The following is a 17,544-nucleotide window of genomic DNA, read 5'->3' as shown; positions in this document are numbered from 1 at the left end:
CTTTTTTTAAAATATCTTTATTGGAGTATAATTGCTTTACAATGGTGTGTTACTTTCTGCTGTATCAAAAAGTGAATCAGCTACACATATACATATATCACCATATTTCCTTCCTCTTGCATCTCTCTCACACCCTCCCTATCCCACCACTCTAGGTGGACACAAACCACCGAGCATATCTCCCTGTGCTATGCGGCTGCTTCCCACTAGCTATCTATTTTATGTTTGGTAGTGTGTATATGTCCATGCCACTGACTCACTTTGTCCCAGATTACCCTTCCCCCTCCCTGTGTCCTCAAGTCCATTCTCAATGTCTGCGTCTTTATTCCTGTCCTCCACCTAGGTTCTTCACAACCTTTTTTTTCTTTTAGATTCCATATATATGTGTTAGCATACGGTATTTGTTTTTCTCTTTCTGACTTACTTCACTCTGTATGACAGACTCTAGGTCCATTCACCTCACTACAAATAACTCAATTTCATTTCCTTTTATGTTTGTAGATTTTTTGATGATGGCCATTCTGACTGGTGTGAGGTGATACCTCATTGTAGTTTTGATTTGCATTTCTCTATTGATTAGTGATGTTGAGCATCCTTTCATGTGTTTGTTAGAAATCTGTATATCTTCTTTGGAGAAATGTCTATTTAGGTATTCTGCCCATTTTGGGGTTGGGTTGTTTATTTATTTATTTTTTATATTGACGTGCATGAGCAGCTTGTATATTCTGGAGATTAATCCTTTGTCCCTTGATTCATTTGCTAATATTTCTCCCATTCTGAAGATTTTCTTTTCATCTTGTTTATGGTTTCCATTACTGTGCAAAAGCTTTTAAGTTTCATTAGGTCCCATTTGTTTATTTTTGTTTTTAATTCCCTTTCTCTAGGAGGGGTGTCAAAAAGGGTCGTGCTGTGATTTATGTCAAGAGTGTTCTGCCTATATTTTCGTCTAAGAGTCTTATAGTATCTGGTCTTACATTTAGGTCTTTATCCATTTTGAGTTTATCTTTGTGTGCAGTGTTAGGGAGTGTTCTAATTTCATTCTTTTACATGTAGCTGTCCACTTTTCACAGTTCCACTTATTGACGAGGCTGTCTTTTCTACATTGTATATTTTTGCCTCCTTTATCAAAGATAAGGTGACCATATGTGTGTGAGTTTATCTCTGGGCTTTCTATCCTGTTCCATTGATCTATATTTGTTTTTGTGCCAGTACCATTCTGTCTTGATTATTGTAGCTTTGTAGTATAGTCTGAAGTCAGGGAGCCTGATTGCTCCAGCTCCGTTTTTCTTTCTCAAGATTGCTTTGGCTGTACGGGGTCTTTTGTGTTTCCATGCAAATTGAAATTTTTTGATCTAGTTCTGTGAAAAATGCTATCGGTAGTTTGATATGGATTGCACTGAATCTGTAGATTGCTTTTGGTAGTATAGTCATTTTCACAATATTGATTCTTCCAATCCAAGAACATGTTATATCTCTCCGTTTGTATCATCTTTAATTTCTTTCATCAGTATCTTACAGTTTTCTGCATACAGGTCTTTTGTCTTATTAGGTAGGTTTATTCCTAGGAATTTTATTCTTATTGCAATGGTAAATGGGAGTGCTTCCTTAATTTCTCTTTCAGATATTTCATCATTAGCTCTAGTAGTTTTCTGCTAGTATCTTTAGGATTCTCTATGTATAGTATCATATCATCTGCAAGCAGTGACAGTTTTACTTCTTCTTTTCCGATTTTGATTCCTTTTATTTCTTTTTCTTGTCTGATTGCTGTGGCTAAGACTTCCAAACATATGTTGAATAATAGTGGTGAGAGTGGGGAACCTTGTCTTGTTCCTGATCTTAGTGGAAATGGTTTCAGTTTTTCACCATTGAGAACAGTGTTAGCTGTGGGTTTGTCATATATGGCCTTTCTTATGTTTAGGTAGGTTCCTTCTCTGACTACTTTCTGGAGGATTTTTATCATAAATGGGTATTGAATTTTGTCAGAAGCTTTTTCTGCATCTATTGAGATGATCATAACGGTTTTTCTCCTTCAGTTTCTTAATATCGTATATCACATTGATTGATTTGCATATATTGAAGAATCCTTGCATTCCTGGGATAAATCCCACTTGATCATGGTGTATGACCCTTTCAATGTGCTGTTGTATTCTGTTTGCTAGTATTTTGTTGAGGATTTTTGCATCTATGTTCATCAGTGATATTGGCCTGTAGTTTTCCTTTTTTGTGACATCTTTATCTGGTTTTGGTATCAGGGTGTTCGCGGCCTCGTAGAATGACTTTGGGAGTGTACCTCCTTCTGCTGTATTTTGGAAGACTCTGAGAAGGATTGGTGTTAGCTCTTCTCTAAATGTTTGGTAGAATTCAGCTGTGAAGCCATCTGGTGCTGGGCTTTTGTTTGTTGGAGATTTTTAATCACACTTTCAACTTCAGTGCTTGTGATTGGTCTGTGTATGTTTTCTATTGCTTCCTGGTTCGGTATCAGAAAGTTGTGCTTTTCTAGGAATTTGTCCATTTCTTCCAGGTTGTCTATTTTATTGGCATATAGTTGCTTGTATTAGTCTCTCATGATCCTTTGTATTTCTGTAGTATCAGTGGTTACTTCTCATTTTTCATTTCTAATTCTACTGATTTGAGTCTTCTCCCTTTTTTTCTTCATGAGTCTGGCTAATGGTTTCTCAATTTTGTTTATCTTCTCAAAGAACCAGCTTTTAGTTTTATTGATGTTTGCTATCGTTTCCTTCATTTCTTTTTCATTTATTTCTGATCTGATCTTTATGATTTCTTTCCTTCTGCTAAATTTGGGTTTTTTTGTTCTTCTTTCTCTAATTGCTTTAGGTGTAAGGTTAGGTTGTTATTTGAGATGTTTCTTGTTTCTTGAGGTAGGATCGTGTTGATATAAACATCCCTCTTAGAACTGCTTTTGCTGCATCACATAGGTTTTGGGTCGTAATGTTTCATTGCTATTTGTTTCTAGGTATCTTTTGATTTCCTGTTTGACTTCTTCAGTGATCTCTTGGTTATTTAGTAGTGTATTGTTTAGGCTCCATGTGTTTGTACTTTTTACAGATTTTCCCTGTAATTGATATCTAGTTCCATAGTGTTGTGGTCGGAAAAGATACTTGATATCTTTTCAGTTGTCTTTCTTTTACCAAGGCTTGATTTTGTGACCCAAGATATGTTCTATCCTGGAGAATGTTCCATGAGCACTTGAGAAGAAAGTGTATTCTGTTTGTTTAGGATGGAATATCCTATAAATATCAATTAAGTCCATTTGTTTAATGTATCATTTAAACTTGTGTTTCCTTATTTATTTTCATTTTGTTTGATCTGTCCATTAGGGGAACTGTAGTGTTGAAATCCACTACTGTTATTTTGTTCCTATTGATTTCCCCTTCTATGGCTGTTAGCCTTTGCCTTATGTATTGAGGTGCTCCTGTGTTGGGTGCATAGACATTTACAATTCTTATATTGTCTTCTTGTATTTATCCCTTGATTATTATGTAGTGTCCTTCTTTGTCTCTTGTAATAGTCTTTATTTTTAAGTCTATTTTGAGAAGACCTTCAGGATGGTGGAAGAGTAAGACGTGGAGATCGCCTTTCTCCCCACAGATACATCAGAAATACATATACATGTGGAACAGCTACTACAGAACACCTACTGAACGCTGTCAGAAAACCTCACACCTCCCAAAAGGCAAGAAACTCCCCAAGCACCTGGGTAGGGCAAAAGGCAAAAGAAAAAACAGAGAAAAAAGAATAGGGACGGGACCTGCAACAGTGGGAGGGAGTTGTGAAGGAGGAAAAGCTTCCACACACTAGAAAGACCCTTCTCTGGCAGAAATGGGGATAGTCCAGCGGGAGGCTTCAGAGCCACGGAGGAGAGCACAGCAACAGGGGTGCAGAGGGCAAAGCAGAGAGATTCCCGCACAGAGGCTCGGTGCTGACCAGCACTCACCAGCCCGAGAGGTTTGTGTGCTCACCCACCCGGGCTGCTGGGCGCAGGGATCTGAGGCTTGGGCTTCGGAGGTCAGATCTCTGGGAGAGGACTGGGGTTGGCTGCGTGAACACAGTCTGAAGGAGACTAGTTCACCACAGCTTGCTTGGAGGGAGGCGGGCAATAGTCTGGAACTGCCGAAGAGGCAACACACTTTTTCTTGCCTCTTTGTTTTGCGGTGCGCGAGGAGAGGGGATTAAGAACACCGCCTAAATGAGCTCCAGAGATCGGCGCGAGCTGCGGCTCTCAGCATGGACTCCAGAGACGGGCATGGGATGGTAAGGCTGCTGCTGCAGTCAACAAGTAGCCTGTGTGCATGCACAGGTCACTATCCATACCTCCCTTCCCAGGAGCCTGTGTAGCCCGCCACTGCCAGGGTCCTGTGATCCAGGGACAGCTTCCCCGGTAGAACACATGGCACGCCTCAGCCTGTTGCAACGTCCTACAGGCCTCTGCCGCCGCAGGCTTGCGCCGCATTTGGTACCCCTCTCTCCCCCCAGCCTGAGTGAGCCAGAGCCCCATAAACAGCTGCTACTTTGACCCCGTCCTGTCTGAGCGAAGAACAGACTCCCTCAGGCGACCTACACGTAAAGGCAGTGGCAAATCCAAAGCTGAACCCCAGTAACTGCGGACAAAGAAGAGAAAGGGAAATTTCTCCCAGCAGCCTCAGGAGCAGTGGATTAACTCTCCACAGTCAACTTGATGTACCCTTCATCTGGGGAATACCTGAATAGACAACAAATCATCCCAAATTGAGGTGGTGGACGTTGGGAGCAATGATATATATATTTCTTTCCTTTTTCTCTTTTTGTGAGTGTGTATGTGTATGCTTTTCTGTGTAATTCTGTCTGTATAACTTTGCTTTTACCATTTGTCCTAGGGTTCTGTCTGCCTGTTTTCTTTTTTTTTTTAAGTATAATTTTTCATGTTTTCTTATCATTGGTGGTTTTGTTTTTTGGTTTTGTTGCTATCTTGTGCCCTTCTTTGTTTCCTTTTTTAATTAATTTTTAATTTTTAATTTTTAATAATTATTTTTTATTTTAATAACTTTATTTTATTTTATTATTATTTTCTTTCTTTCATTTTTTTCTCCCTTTTATTCTGAGCCGTGTGGATGACCAGGATCTTGGTGCTCCAGCCAGGTGTCAGGCCTGTGCCTTTGAGGTGGGAGAGCCGAGTTCAGGACATTGGTCCACCAGAGACCTCCCAGCTCCACATAATATCAAAGAGCGAAAGCTCTCCCAGAGATCTGCATCTCAACACCAAGACCCAGCTTCACTCAATGACCAGCAAGCTACATGCTGGATACACTATGCTAAACAACTAGCAAGACAGGAACACAACTCCACCCATTAGCAGAGGTGCTGCCTAAAATCACAATAAGATCACAGACACCCCAAAACATACCACCAGATGCAGACCTCCCCACCAGAAAGACAAGATCCAGCCTCATCCACCAGAACACAGGCACTAGTCCCCTCCACCAGGAAGCCTACACAACTCACTGAACCAACCTTAGCCACTAAAGGCAGATACCAAAAACAACGCACACTACAGACTTGTAGCATGCAAAAAGGAAACCCCAAATACGGTAAGTTAAGCAAAATGATAAGATGACAAACACAGAGATGAAGGAGCGAGATCAAAACACACCAGACCAAACAAATGAGAGGAAATAGGGAGTCTACCTGAAAAAGTATTCAGAGTAATGATAGTAAAGATCCAAAATCTTGGAAATAGAATGGAGAAAATACAAGAACGTTTAACAAGGACCTAGAAGAACTAAATACCAAACAACAATGATGAACAACACAATAAATAAAGTAAAAAATTATCTAGAAGGCATCAGTAGCAGGATAACTGAGGCAGAAGAATGGATAAGTGACCTCGAAGATAAAATAATGGAACTAATTACTGCAGAGCAGAATAAAGATAAAGATTGAAAAGAATTCCGGACAGTCTCAGAGACCTCTTTGACAACATTAAACGCACCACAATTTGAATTATAGGGGTCCTAGAAGAAGAAGAGAAAAAGAAAGGGACTGAGAAAATATTTGAAGAGATTATAGTTGAAAACTTCCCTAATATGGGAAAGGAAATAGTTACTCAAGTCCAGGAAGCGCAGAGACTCCCATACAGGATAAATCCAAGGGGAAACACAACAAGACACATATTAATCAAACTATCAAAAATTAAATACAAAGAAAAAATATTAAAAGCAGCAAGGGAAAAACAACAAATAACACACAAGGGAATCTCTATAAGCTAAGAGAATTCAGCACCACCAAACCAGCTCTACAACAAATGCTAAAGGAACTTCTCTAGGCAAAAACACAGAGAAGGAAAAGATCTACAATAACGAACCGAAAACAGTTAAGAAAATGGTAATAGGAACATATATATCGATAATTACCTTAAATGTAAATGGATTAAATCCTTCAAACAAAAGAGATAGACTGGCTGCATGGATACAAAAACAAGACCCGTACATATGCTGTCTACAAGAGGCCCACTTCAGACATAGGGACTTGTAACAGACTGAAAGTGAGGACATGGAAAAAGATATTCCATGCAAATGGAAATCAAAAGAAAGCTGGAGTAGCAATTCTCATATCAGACAAAAGAAGCTTTAAGATAAAGAGTATTACAAGAGACAAAGAAGAACCCTACATAATGATCAAGGAATCAATCCAAGAAGAAGATATAACAATTGTAAGTCTTTATGCACCCAACATAGGAGCACCTCAATACATAAGGCAAATGCTAACAGCCATAAAAGTGGAAATCAACAGTAACACAATCATAGTAGGGGACTTTAACACCCCACTATCACCAATGGAGAGATCATCCAAAATGAAAATATATAAGGAAACACAAGCTTTAAATTACACATTAAACAAGATGGACTTAATTGATATTTATAGGATATTCCATCCAAAAACAGCAGAATACACTTTCTCCTCACGTGCTCATGGAACATTCTCCAGGATAGATCATATATTGGGTCACAAATCAATCCTTGGTAAATTTCAGATATGTGAAATTGTATCAAGTGTCTCTTCCAACCACAATTCTATGAGACTAGATATCAATTACAGGAAAAAATCTATAAAACATACAAACACATGGAGGCTTAGCAACACACCTCTTAATAACCAAGAGATCATTGAAGAAATCAAAGAGGATATAAAAAATTACCTAGAATCAAATGACAGTGAAAACACAGTGACCCAAAACCTGTGGGATACAGCAGAAGCACTTCTAAGAGAGAAGTTTATAGCAATGCAATCCTATGTTAAGAAACAAGAAATATCTCAAATAAACAACCTAAACTTACAACTAAAGCAATTAGAGAAAGAAAAACAAAATAACCTCAAAGTTAGCAGAAGGAAGGAAATCATAAAGATCAGATCAGTAATAAATGAAATATAAATGAAGAAAACAGTATCAAAGATCAATAAAACTAAAAGCTGGTTCTTTGAAAAGATAAACAAATTGATAAACCATTAACCAGACTCATCCAGAAAAAACGAGGAAGACTCAAATTAATAGAATTAGAAATAAAAAAGGAGAAGTAACCACTGACGCTGCAGAAACACAAAGGATCATGAGAAATTACTACAAGCAACTATATGCCAATGAAATGAACAACCTGAGCGAACTGGACAAATTCTTAGAAAAGCACAACCTTCCGAGACTGAACCAGGAAGGAATAGAAAATATAAACAGACCAATCACAAGCACTGAAATTGAAACTGTGATTTAAAATCTTACAACATACAAAAGTCCAGAACCAGATGGCTTCACAGGAAAATTCTATCAAACACTTAGTGAAGAGCTAACAGCTATCCTTCTCTAACTGTTCCAAAATATAGCAGCGGTAGGAACATGCCAAAATTAGTTTACGAGGCCACCATCACCCTGATACCAAAACCAGACAAAGATGTCACAAAGAAAGATAACTACAGGCCAATATCACTGATGAACATAGATGCAAAAATCCTCAAAAAAACCTAGCAAACAGAATCCAACAGCACATTAAAAGGATCATACACCATGATCAAGTGGGGTATATCCCAGGAATGCAAGGATTCTTCAATATATACAAATCAATCTGTGATACATCATATTAATAAATTGAAGAATAAAAACCATATGATCATGTCAATAGATGCAGAAAAAGCTTTTGAAAAAATTCAGCACCCATTTATGATAAAAACCCTCCAGTAAGTAGGCATAGAGGGAACTTTTCTCAACCTAATAAAGGCCATATATGACAAACCCACAGCCCACATCGTCCACAATGGTGAAAAAGTGAAACCATTTCCACTAAGATGAGGAACAAGACAAGGTTGCCCACCCTCACGAATATTATTGAACATTGTTTTGGAACTTTTAGCCACAGAAATCAGAGAAGAAAAAGAAATACAAGGAATCCAGATAGGAAAAGAAGAAGTAAAGCTGTCACTGTTTGCACATGACAAGATACTATACATAGAGAAGCCTAAAGATGCTACCAGTAAACTACTAGAGCTAATCAATGAGTTTGGTAAAGTAGCAGGATACAAAATTAATGCATTCCTATATACTAATGATGAAAAATCTGACAGAAATTTAAGGAAGCACTGCCATTTATCATTGCAAAAAAAGAATAAAATACCTAGGAATAAACCTACCTAATTTAACAAAAGACCTGTATGCAGTAAATTATAAGACACTGATGAAAGAAATTAAAGATGAAACAAACAGTTGGAGAGATATACCATGTTCTTGGATTGGAAGAATGAACATTGTGAACATGACACTACTCCTCCAAGCAATCTACAGATTGGAATGCAATCCCTATCAAACTGCCACTGGTGTTTTTCACAGAACTAGAAAAAAAATTTCACAATTTGTATGGAAGCACAGAAGACCCCAGATAGCCAAAGCAATCTTGAGAAAGAATAACAGAGCTGGAGGAATCAGGCTCCCTGACTTCAGACTGTACTACAAAGCTACAGTAATCAAGACAGTATGGTACTGGCACCAAAACAAATATAGATCAGTGGAACAGTAGAGAAAGCCCAGAGATAAACCCACACACATATGGTCACCTTATCTTTGATAAAGGAGGCAAGAATATACAGTGGAGAAAAGACAGCCTCTTCAGTAAGTGTTGGTGGGAAAACTGGAGAGCTATATGTAAAAGAAGGAAATTAGAACACTACCTAATATCATACACAAAAATAAATTCAAAATGGATTAAAGACCTAGATGTAAGGCCAGACACTCAGACTCTTAGAGGAAAACATAAGCAGAACACTCTATGACATACATCACAGCAAGATCTTTTTTCACCCACCTCCTAGAGAAATGGACATAAAAACAAAAATAAACAGATGGGACCTAAGGAAACTTAAAAGCTTTTGCACAGCAAAGGATACCATAAACAAGACCAAAAGACAACCCTCAGAATGGGAGAAAATATTTGCAAATGAAGCAACTGACAAAGGATTAATATCCAAAATTTATAAGCAACTCATGCAGCTCAATAACAAAAAAACAACCAGCATCCCTGGGCTAATCACACAATTCCAATGTCTCTTTATCTTTAATGAAAAGACAGTGGAGTGTATGGAAGTTCGTTTAAAAACTACAAATAGAACTATCATACGACCCAGCAATCACAGTACTGGGCATATACCCTGAGAAAACCATATTTCCAAAAGAGTCATGTGCCACAATGTTTATTGCAGCTCTGTTTACAATAGGCAGTACCTGGAAGCAACCCAAGTGTCCATCGACCGATGAATGGATAAAGAAGATGTAGTACATGTATACAATGGCACATTACTCAGCCATAAAAAGAAATGAAATTGAGTTATTTGTAGTGAGGTGGATGGACCTAGAGTCTGTCATACGGAGTGAAGTCAGTCAGAAAGAGAAAAACAAATAACATATGCTAACACACATATATGGAATTTTAAAAAGAAAAAATGGGTGTGAAGAACCTAGGGACAGGATGGGAATAAATACGCAGACCTACTAGAGAATGGACTTGAGGACACAGGGAGGGGGAAGGCTAAGCTGGGAGAAAGTGAGAAAGTGACATGATATATATTCACTACCAAATGTAAAATTGATAGGTAGTGGGAAGCAGCCGCACAGCACAGGGAGATGGGCTCGGTGCTCTGTGACCACCTAGAGGGGTGGGATAGGGAGTACTTCGTTATAAAGAAGAAACGAACACAATTGTAAAGCAATTATACTCCATTGAAGATATTTTTTAAAAATTTAAAAAATCCATTTTGATATGACAGTTGTTCCTCCAGCTTTCTTTTGATTTCCATTTGTGTGGAATATCTTTTTCCATCCCCTCACTTTCAGTCTATGTGTCTGTATGTCTGAAGTGGGTCCCTTATAGGCAGCATATATACTGGTCTTGTTTTTGTATCCATTTATTTAGTCAGTCTGTGTCTTTTGTTTGGTGCATCTAATCCGTTTACATTTAAGGTAGTTTTCAATATGTATGTTCCTATTACCGTTTTCTTAATTGTTTGGGGTTTGTTTTTGTAGGTCTTTTCCTTCTCTTTTGTTTCCTGCCTGGAGAAGTTCCTTTAGCATTTGTTGTAAAGCTGGTTTGGTGGTTCTGCATTCTCTTAGCTTTTGCTTCTGTGAATGTTTTAATTTCTCCTTCGAATCTGAATGAGATCCTTGCTGGGTAGAGTAATCTTGGTTGTAGGTTTTCCCTTTCATTACTTTAAATATGTCCCGCCACTCCTTTCTGACTTGCAGAGTTTCTGCTGAAAGATCGGCTGTTAACCTTATGGGGATTCCCTTGTATGTTATTTGTTGGTTTTTCCCTTGTTGCTTTTAATAGTTTTTCTTTGTATTTAATTATTGATAGTGTGGTTAATATGTGTCTTGGCATGTTTCTCCTTGGATTTATGCTTTGTGGGACTCTATGCAATTCTGGGACTTGATTGACTACTTCCTTTCCCATATTTCGGAAGTTTTCAACTGTAATCTCTTCAAATATTTTCTCAGTCCCTATTTTTTTCTCTTCTTCTGGGATCCCTATAATTCGAATGATCATGCATTCAGTGTTGTCGCAGAGGTCTCTGAGAGTGTCCTCAATTCTTTTCATTCTTTTTTCTTTATTCTGCTCTGCAGTAGTTATTTCCATACTTTTATTTTCCAGGTCACTTATCTGTTCTTCTGCCTCAGTTATTCTGCTACTGATTCCTTCAGAGAATTTTTATTTCATTTATCGTGTTGTTCATCATTGTTTGCTCTTTAGTTCTTCTAGGTACTTGTTAAACGTTTCTTGTATTTTGTCCATTCTATTTCCAAGTTTTTTTATTATCTTTACCATCATTACTCTGAATTCTTTTTCAGATAGAGTGCCTATTTCCTATTCATTTGTTTGGCCTCTTGGGTTTTTACCTTGTTCCTTCATCTGCTGTGTATTTCTCTGTCTTCTCATTTCCTTAAGTTACTGTGTTTGTGGTCTCCTTTTTGCAGGCTGCAGGTTTGTAGTTCCCGTTGTTTTTGTTGTCTGACCCCATTGGGTAAGGTTGGTTCAGTGGGTTGTGTAGGCTTCCTAGTGGAAGGGACAGTTGCCTGTGTTCTGGTGGATGAGGCTGGATCTTTCTGGTGGGAAGGACCACATCCAGTGGTATGTTTTGGGGGTCTTTGAACTTATTTTGATTTTAGGCAGCCTCTGTGCTAATGGATGGGGTTGTGTTCCTGTCTTGCTAGTTGATTGGCCTAGGGTGTTCAGCACTGTAGCTTGCCGGTCATTGAATGGAGCTGGGTCTTAGAGTTAAGATGGAGATCTCTGGGAGAGCTTTCGCGGTTTGATAGTACGTGGAGCTGGGAGATCTCTGGTGGACCAATGTCCTGAACTTGGCTCTCCCACCTCAGAGGGTCAGGCCTGACACCGAGCTGGAGCACGAAGACCCTGTCAGCCACACAACTGAGAAGAAAAGGGAGGGAAAAAAAGAAACAAAAATAAAATAAAATAAACTTATTAAAATAAAAAACTTTATAAATTATTAAAAATAAAGAAATAAAAAAGTAATAAAAAGAAAAAGAAAGGAAGAAGAGAGCAACCAAACCAAAAAACAAATCCACCAGTGATAACAAGTGCTAAAAACTATACTCAAAACAAAACAAGAAAAACGGACAGGCAGAACCCTAGCGCAAATTGTAAAAGCAAAGCTGTCCAGACCAAATCACACAAAGACGCATACACATACACAGTCATAAAAAGAGAAAAAGGAAAATATATATATATATTTAAAAAAGGAAGACAGCAACCTAATCAATAAACAACTCTACCAATGATAGTAAGCTCTAAAAACTAAATGAAGATAAACATAAAGCCAGATACAAATTAGTTGCAGAAAGCAAACCCCAGTCTACAGTTGCTCTCAAAGTCCACCGCCTCAGTTTTGGGATGATTCCTTGTTTATTTAGGTATTCCACAGATGCAGTGTACATCAAGTTGATTGTGGAGATTTAATCTGCTGCTCCTGAGGCTGCTGGTAGAAATTTCCCTGTCTCTTCTTTGTTCGCACAGCTCCTGACATTCAGCTTTGGATTTGGCCCCTCCTCTCCATGTAGGTCACCTGAGGGCATCTGTTCTCCACCCAGACAGGACAGGGTTAAAGTAGTAGAATGATAGGGGGTTCTGGCTCACTCAGGCTGGGGTGAGGGAGGGGTACGCAATGCGTGGTGAGTCTGCAGCAGCAGAGGCCAGTGTGACGTTGCAACAGCCTGAGGTGTGCCATGTGTTCTCCTGGGTAAGTTGTCCCTGGATCTCGGGACCCTGGCAGTGGTGGGCTGCACGGGCTCCTGGGAAGTGTGGACAGTGACCTGTGCTTGCACACTGGCTTCTTGGTGGCTGCAGCAGCAACCTTAGCGTCTCATGCCCGTCTGTGGGGTCTGGGCTCATAGCCACGGCTAGTGCCCGTCTCTGGAGCTTGTTTAGGTGGTGCTCTGAATCCCCTCTCATCACGCACCCTGAAACAATGGTCTCTTGCCTCTTAGGCAGTTCCAGACATTTTCCTGTACTCCCTCCTGGCTAGCTATGGCGCACTAGCCCCCTTCAGGCTGTGTTCACACAGCCAACCCCAGTCACGTCCCTGGGATCTGACCTCAGAAGCCTTAGCCTCAGCTCCCAGCCCCCACCGCCCCGGTGGGTGAGCAGACAATCCTCTCAGGCTGGTGAGTGCTGGTTGGCACTGATCCTCTGTGCCGGAATCTCTCCGCTTTGCCCTCTGCATCCCAGTTGATGCGCTCTTCTCTGTGGCTCCGAAGCTTCCCTCCCCCTCCCACCCCCTGTCTCTGCCATTGAAGGGGTTTCCTAGTGTGTGGAAACATTTCTTCCTTCACCTTTCCCTCCCAGAGGTGCAGGTCCCGTCCCTATTCTTTTGTCTCTGTTTTTTCTTTTTTCTTTTTCCCTACCCAGGTACATGGGGAGCTTCTTGCCTTTTGGGAAGTCTGAGATCTGCCTGCGTTCAGTACGTGTTGTGTAGGAGTTGTTCCACATGTAGATGTATTTTTGACGTATTTGTGGGGCGAAGGTGATCTCCACATCTTACTCCTCCACTGTCTTCTCAATGCCCCATATTTTGTATTTTCAACATTTCCAGTTAGCATTTGTTTGTTAACTTCTTTTCTAAATGTAAAATATTTTAAAATAAGTATTTTCTGAAGTTCTACTTAAAGTTTAAGTAGGACTTTAAACTCATTAGTTTTAACTACCATCTCAATACAAGAAAATTTTATGTTAGTAATAGGTATAAAAATTATTAAAGTGATTTGAAATAATACCTGTAACTCTGGGGCTGATTTTGATGTTAAAGAAGATCTTAATTAATTGAGGGTACTAGTTAGTGTTAATGAATGGAATCATTTTATTTCATCTTACTGTTACCTTCCAACTATTGGATACTGAAAGAAAAGTGAGAGGTGGATGCTCATTTTAAGTAATTTAGCTTTAGTGTGCCATGTCAGAGTAAGTTGAAATATCAAATGAATGCTTGCGGTGAACTTTCTCAAAAATCTATAGCGCATAAATTCTTTGTTTTCTGTGTTTTAAGTCCAAATTAAAAGCTTCTGAGAAACATATGTAAACATATTCGGCTTCATTAGTAATTAGGGAAATACTAATTTAAACAAAAAGTACATTTTACCCTTAAAAGTAGCAACAACTAAAACTTATTAATATCCAGCGTTGTTGAGGATATGGAGACCTGGCACCCTCGTACACTGTTGGTTGGCATATATGCTGTTGGAGCGTTTTTGTAAGGTAGTTCGGAAATTTCTATCAAAGGATAAACATATGCTTACCTTTTAACTCATCAGTGTGCTTCTAGGAATCCTTCTTAGAGAAATGCATGGGTGTACATAAGTCATATATACAATGATATGTTATTTCAACATTGTTTATAGTAGCAAAAGTTTTAATATCCATCAGTAGAGGAATTGATAAGATAAATATATATTCTTAGTATCACACAACTGTTGAAAAGAATGAGGTAGGTTTCTGTTACTGACATGAACAATCTCCAGGTTGTGTTAAGTGAAAAAAGCAACTTACAAACGAATATATATAGTATGGCCCCACTTCTGTTGGAAAAAAAAGTGTTTGTTTAGGCACATAAATGCATCAGAAAAAGTCTAGGATAATACACAACAAATTGTTCATGGTAATTAGCTCTGGGAAAGGAAATGGAGCAGGCATGAGGGGGTGATAAAAGAAGTTATAATGTTTTACTTTTTTATGCCTTTATGTCTTTACTATTCTTTGAATTGTTAAATGTGAACATGCATGTCTATGTGTGTATATATAAATCTGCTCCAGGATGCTGTCCTCTTCCATAATACCATTTACTACAACCTCTTATATGGAAACATCAGTGCTTCACCAGAGGAAGTGTATGCAGTGGCAAAATTAGCTGGACTCCATGATGCAATTCTTCGAATGCCACATGGATATGACACCCAAGTAGGGGAACGAGGACTCAAGCTTTCAGGTAATCAAAGATTTTAGACCTGGCCCCCACTTATATACTCCCTTCACACTTTAATTTGTCAGGGCCATTTACTAGAAAATGTAATGACAGAGTACAAACATAGTGCTCATCCAGTCTTTTTTGACAAATTCCCTAGTTTCCTGCCTGTCACTGTAAACAATTCAACTTGCTAGAAGTAACTGTTCTCAAATCATGCAAGTCTCTTTTTTTTTCACTTGCAGCTGCAAACACTGTAAGTGCTTAATAGTAAATTACTGATACATGTTGAGATCAGTGTTAACTTATTATCTGTAATCTTAATATTAAAGGAAAGCCAAGGTCATTATTCACATGGGAAAGAAGAGTCGGGACAAGAAATTTGATAGTAAATAGTGTATCTCCTCATAATTTCCTAGATCATTATGGGATGTTTTCAATACTTTAGACCTCCTTATACTTATACTTCCTTACAGCCAACTTCATTTTCATGTCTTTGTTGGTTCAGTGGCCAAGTAAATTTTAGGGCTTGCACATTTTAACTTAAGTGTTTAATTATGAGATGATTACTATGTTTAATAATGGATTATCCTAAAATGACTGAATTTTTTTGAGGATCCATAAAAATGTTTCTTTGCCCTAAATTATTTGAATTCTAAAAGTATAATGATATCTAATGCCTGAAAGTATTAATGCAACTCATATAAACATACTGCATCCTTTACATTTACTCTTCATTCTAGTTTAGTTTGGGGAGGAAATGTATAGATTAGGGATGAGGGTAAGGAAAAAGAGAATGAAGAATACTCCACATGAATTTTAATGAATCCCTGTTCCTCTTCATTGTAAGCTGGCTTCAGTTATTCACAACATTGATTAGGTACATGCTATGTGCAAGCAGCTGTGCTAAATGATTTGAGAGTTTAAAAGATGAAGCATCAAGGGACCTACTCTCAAGGAATTTGCAGTCTATTAGAAAGTTTTGATCTAGGTTTAGAAAATACTAGGCAAAGATTATTTTCAAGTTTAGGTGATTTGTAGTAGCTATTTAGTCATTACCTGATAGTATAAGATGCCTGCTTCATTCCAGTCCACCTTTATACTTTACCATTGCTCTTCATAGGACTTTCCAATTAACTAGCCCACACCCCAGATTATTTATCCATTGGGCTAATTCTAGAGATCCCCAATTTGTCACGTAATACAGACTAGCCCTCTCAAACATGACTTTGCTTCAGTTAGCTATGCTGCATCCCATTTTTCAATCATTTTGTTCCTCTCTGCATGCCGTTGGGGGTAGGAATGTTTAACAAAATTTTATTCTTACCTAATACCCATTGCCTTACAACCAGGCCTCTCAAAATGAGCAATATATTATTTAGCACCTATGCAAATAATTTCAGTAGAGAACAAACAAATGTTTCTTTTCCAAATTTTATTGAATAGAATTGAACTGGGTTGGTTTCCACTTGAAATTTGGGAAACATGTGAAAACTAGTTCTTCCTCTGAGTATCTAGTTCTTTTAGGAGCTTTCTGCTGCTAAGTTGCTAGGTGGGTAAGCAGATTGTTCTGGCATACTGCCTGTCTTGACAGGAGAATTTTGAACTTACAAAATGAGGAAGAGTGTGGATAGTATGAATATAAACGTATTCACTAATATTAGACATAAGGAGCCCCTCTTACAGGTTGAAGATAATAATTGAAGAACAGATAAAAGTGAAATAATCCTTGTGTACCAGATAATCAACAGGTAGAGCTTGTTTTCTGAAGAGGTTACTGATGCTAAAAAAAGTACAGGTTTTTTCAGACATTGATAAATTAATGGATAATGAACAAGAAAAGAAGCCAAAAGGGACATATTCAGCAAAGCACCATCATTTGTACTTCCAACCATAGTTTTATGTAAGATTGATGGCCTTAGACCTGCAGGAGTCCCAGTTGAGAAAGAAAGATGGCTTTATTTTCTCTAGAATAAATTTAAGAATAATTATGGGTTTGTACATTGTGAAAGAAAGAGCATAGGACTGGGAATTAGTCGGGGGTAATTAGTCGGTTCTAGCAAATTTTGCTAGAACTTGCCTGTGACCTTGAGCAAATTACTTAACCTTTCTGGGCTTCTGTTTCCTTTCTGTTTTAAAATTCTGCTATGCTAGAGTCCTATAGCAAATAACTAAGGTGAAATAAGAGGTCCTAGTTTGCAGCCTTAACTTTGAAGAGTGCTGTGAAAATAACAGCTTTCTGTCAAAAAAAAAAAAGTCTTTAAGAATACTGGCTGAATGTTACTTTTTTATGTTAAGAAATAAATTTAGATATTCATAGTTTCATGTCTTCAAGTTTTCAGGCTTCAGATATTGAATTTGGTTTTGGCTTTGTTGATTCTCTAATATTGAAATTTTTCTATCTGAGGTTGCTGTTCATTGGGAAGTAATGTAAAATACACATAAAGTAACATATGTCATGAGCATATTTCTGGTGAGGGAGGTAATTCTGGAATCAAAGCTGTCACCTCCCCTCCTTGTTCTTTTCGCCTTCCATGAAGTCAGAAT

The 17,544-nt window shown here is 38.3% G+C and overlaps 1 protein-coding gene across 2 annotated transcripts in view; it reads left to right on the top strand.

The window, feature by feature from the left end:
* The window catches only part of LOC102975110 (iron-sulfur clusters transporter ABCB7, mitochondrial), a 189,365-nt gene that overhangs the window by 154,525 nt on the left and 17,296 nt on the right, over positions 1–17,544 (top strand). Inside the window, exon 13 of one of the 2 annotated variants that reach the window (XM_024129494.2) lies at positions 14,850–15,021. The exons of the other annotated variant lie outside the window; for it this stretch is intronic. Within the exon in view, the coding sequence (XP_023985262.1) occupies positions 14,850–15,021 (172 nt within the window). The remainder of the gene's footprint in view (positions 1–14,849; positions 15,022–17,544) is intronic. 2 annotated transcript variants of the gene reach the window in all.

Source organism: Physeter macrocephalus, chromosome 21, assembly GCF_002837175.3.
Source record: "Physeter macrocephalus isolate SW-GA chromosome 21, ASM283717v5, whole genome shotgun sequence".
NCBI lineage: Eukaryota > Metazoa > Chordata > Mammalia > Artiodactyla > Physeteridae > Physeter > Physeter macrocephalus.
The sequence above is the reverse complement of the archived record's forward strand: the minus strand, read 5'-3'. Positions and strand labels throughout refer to the sequence as shown.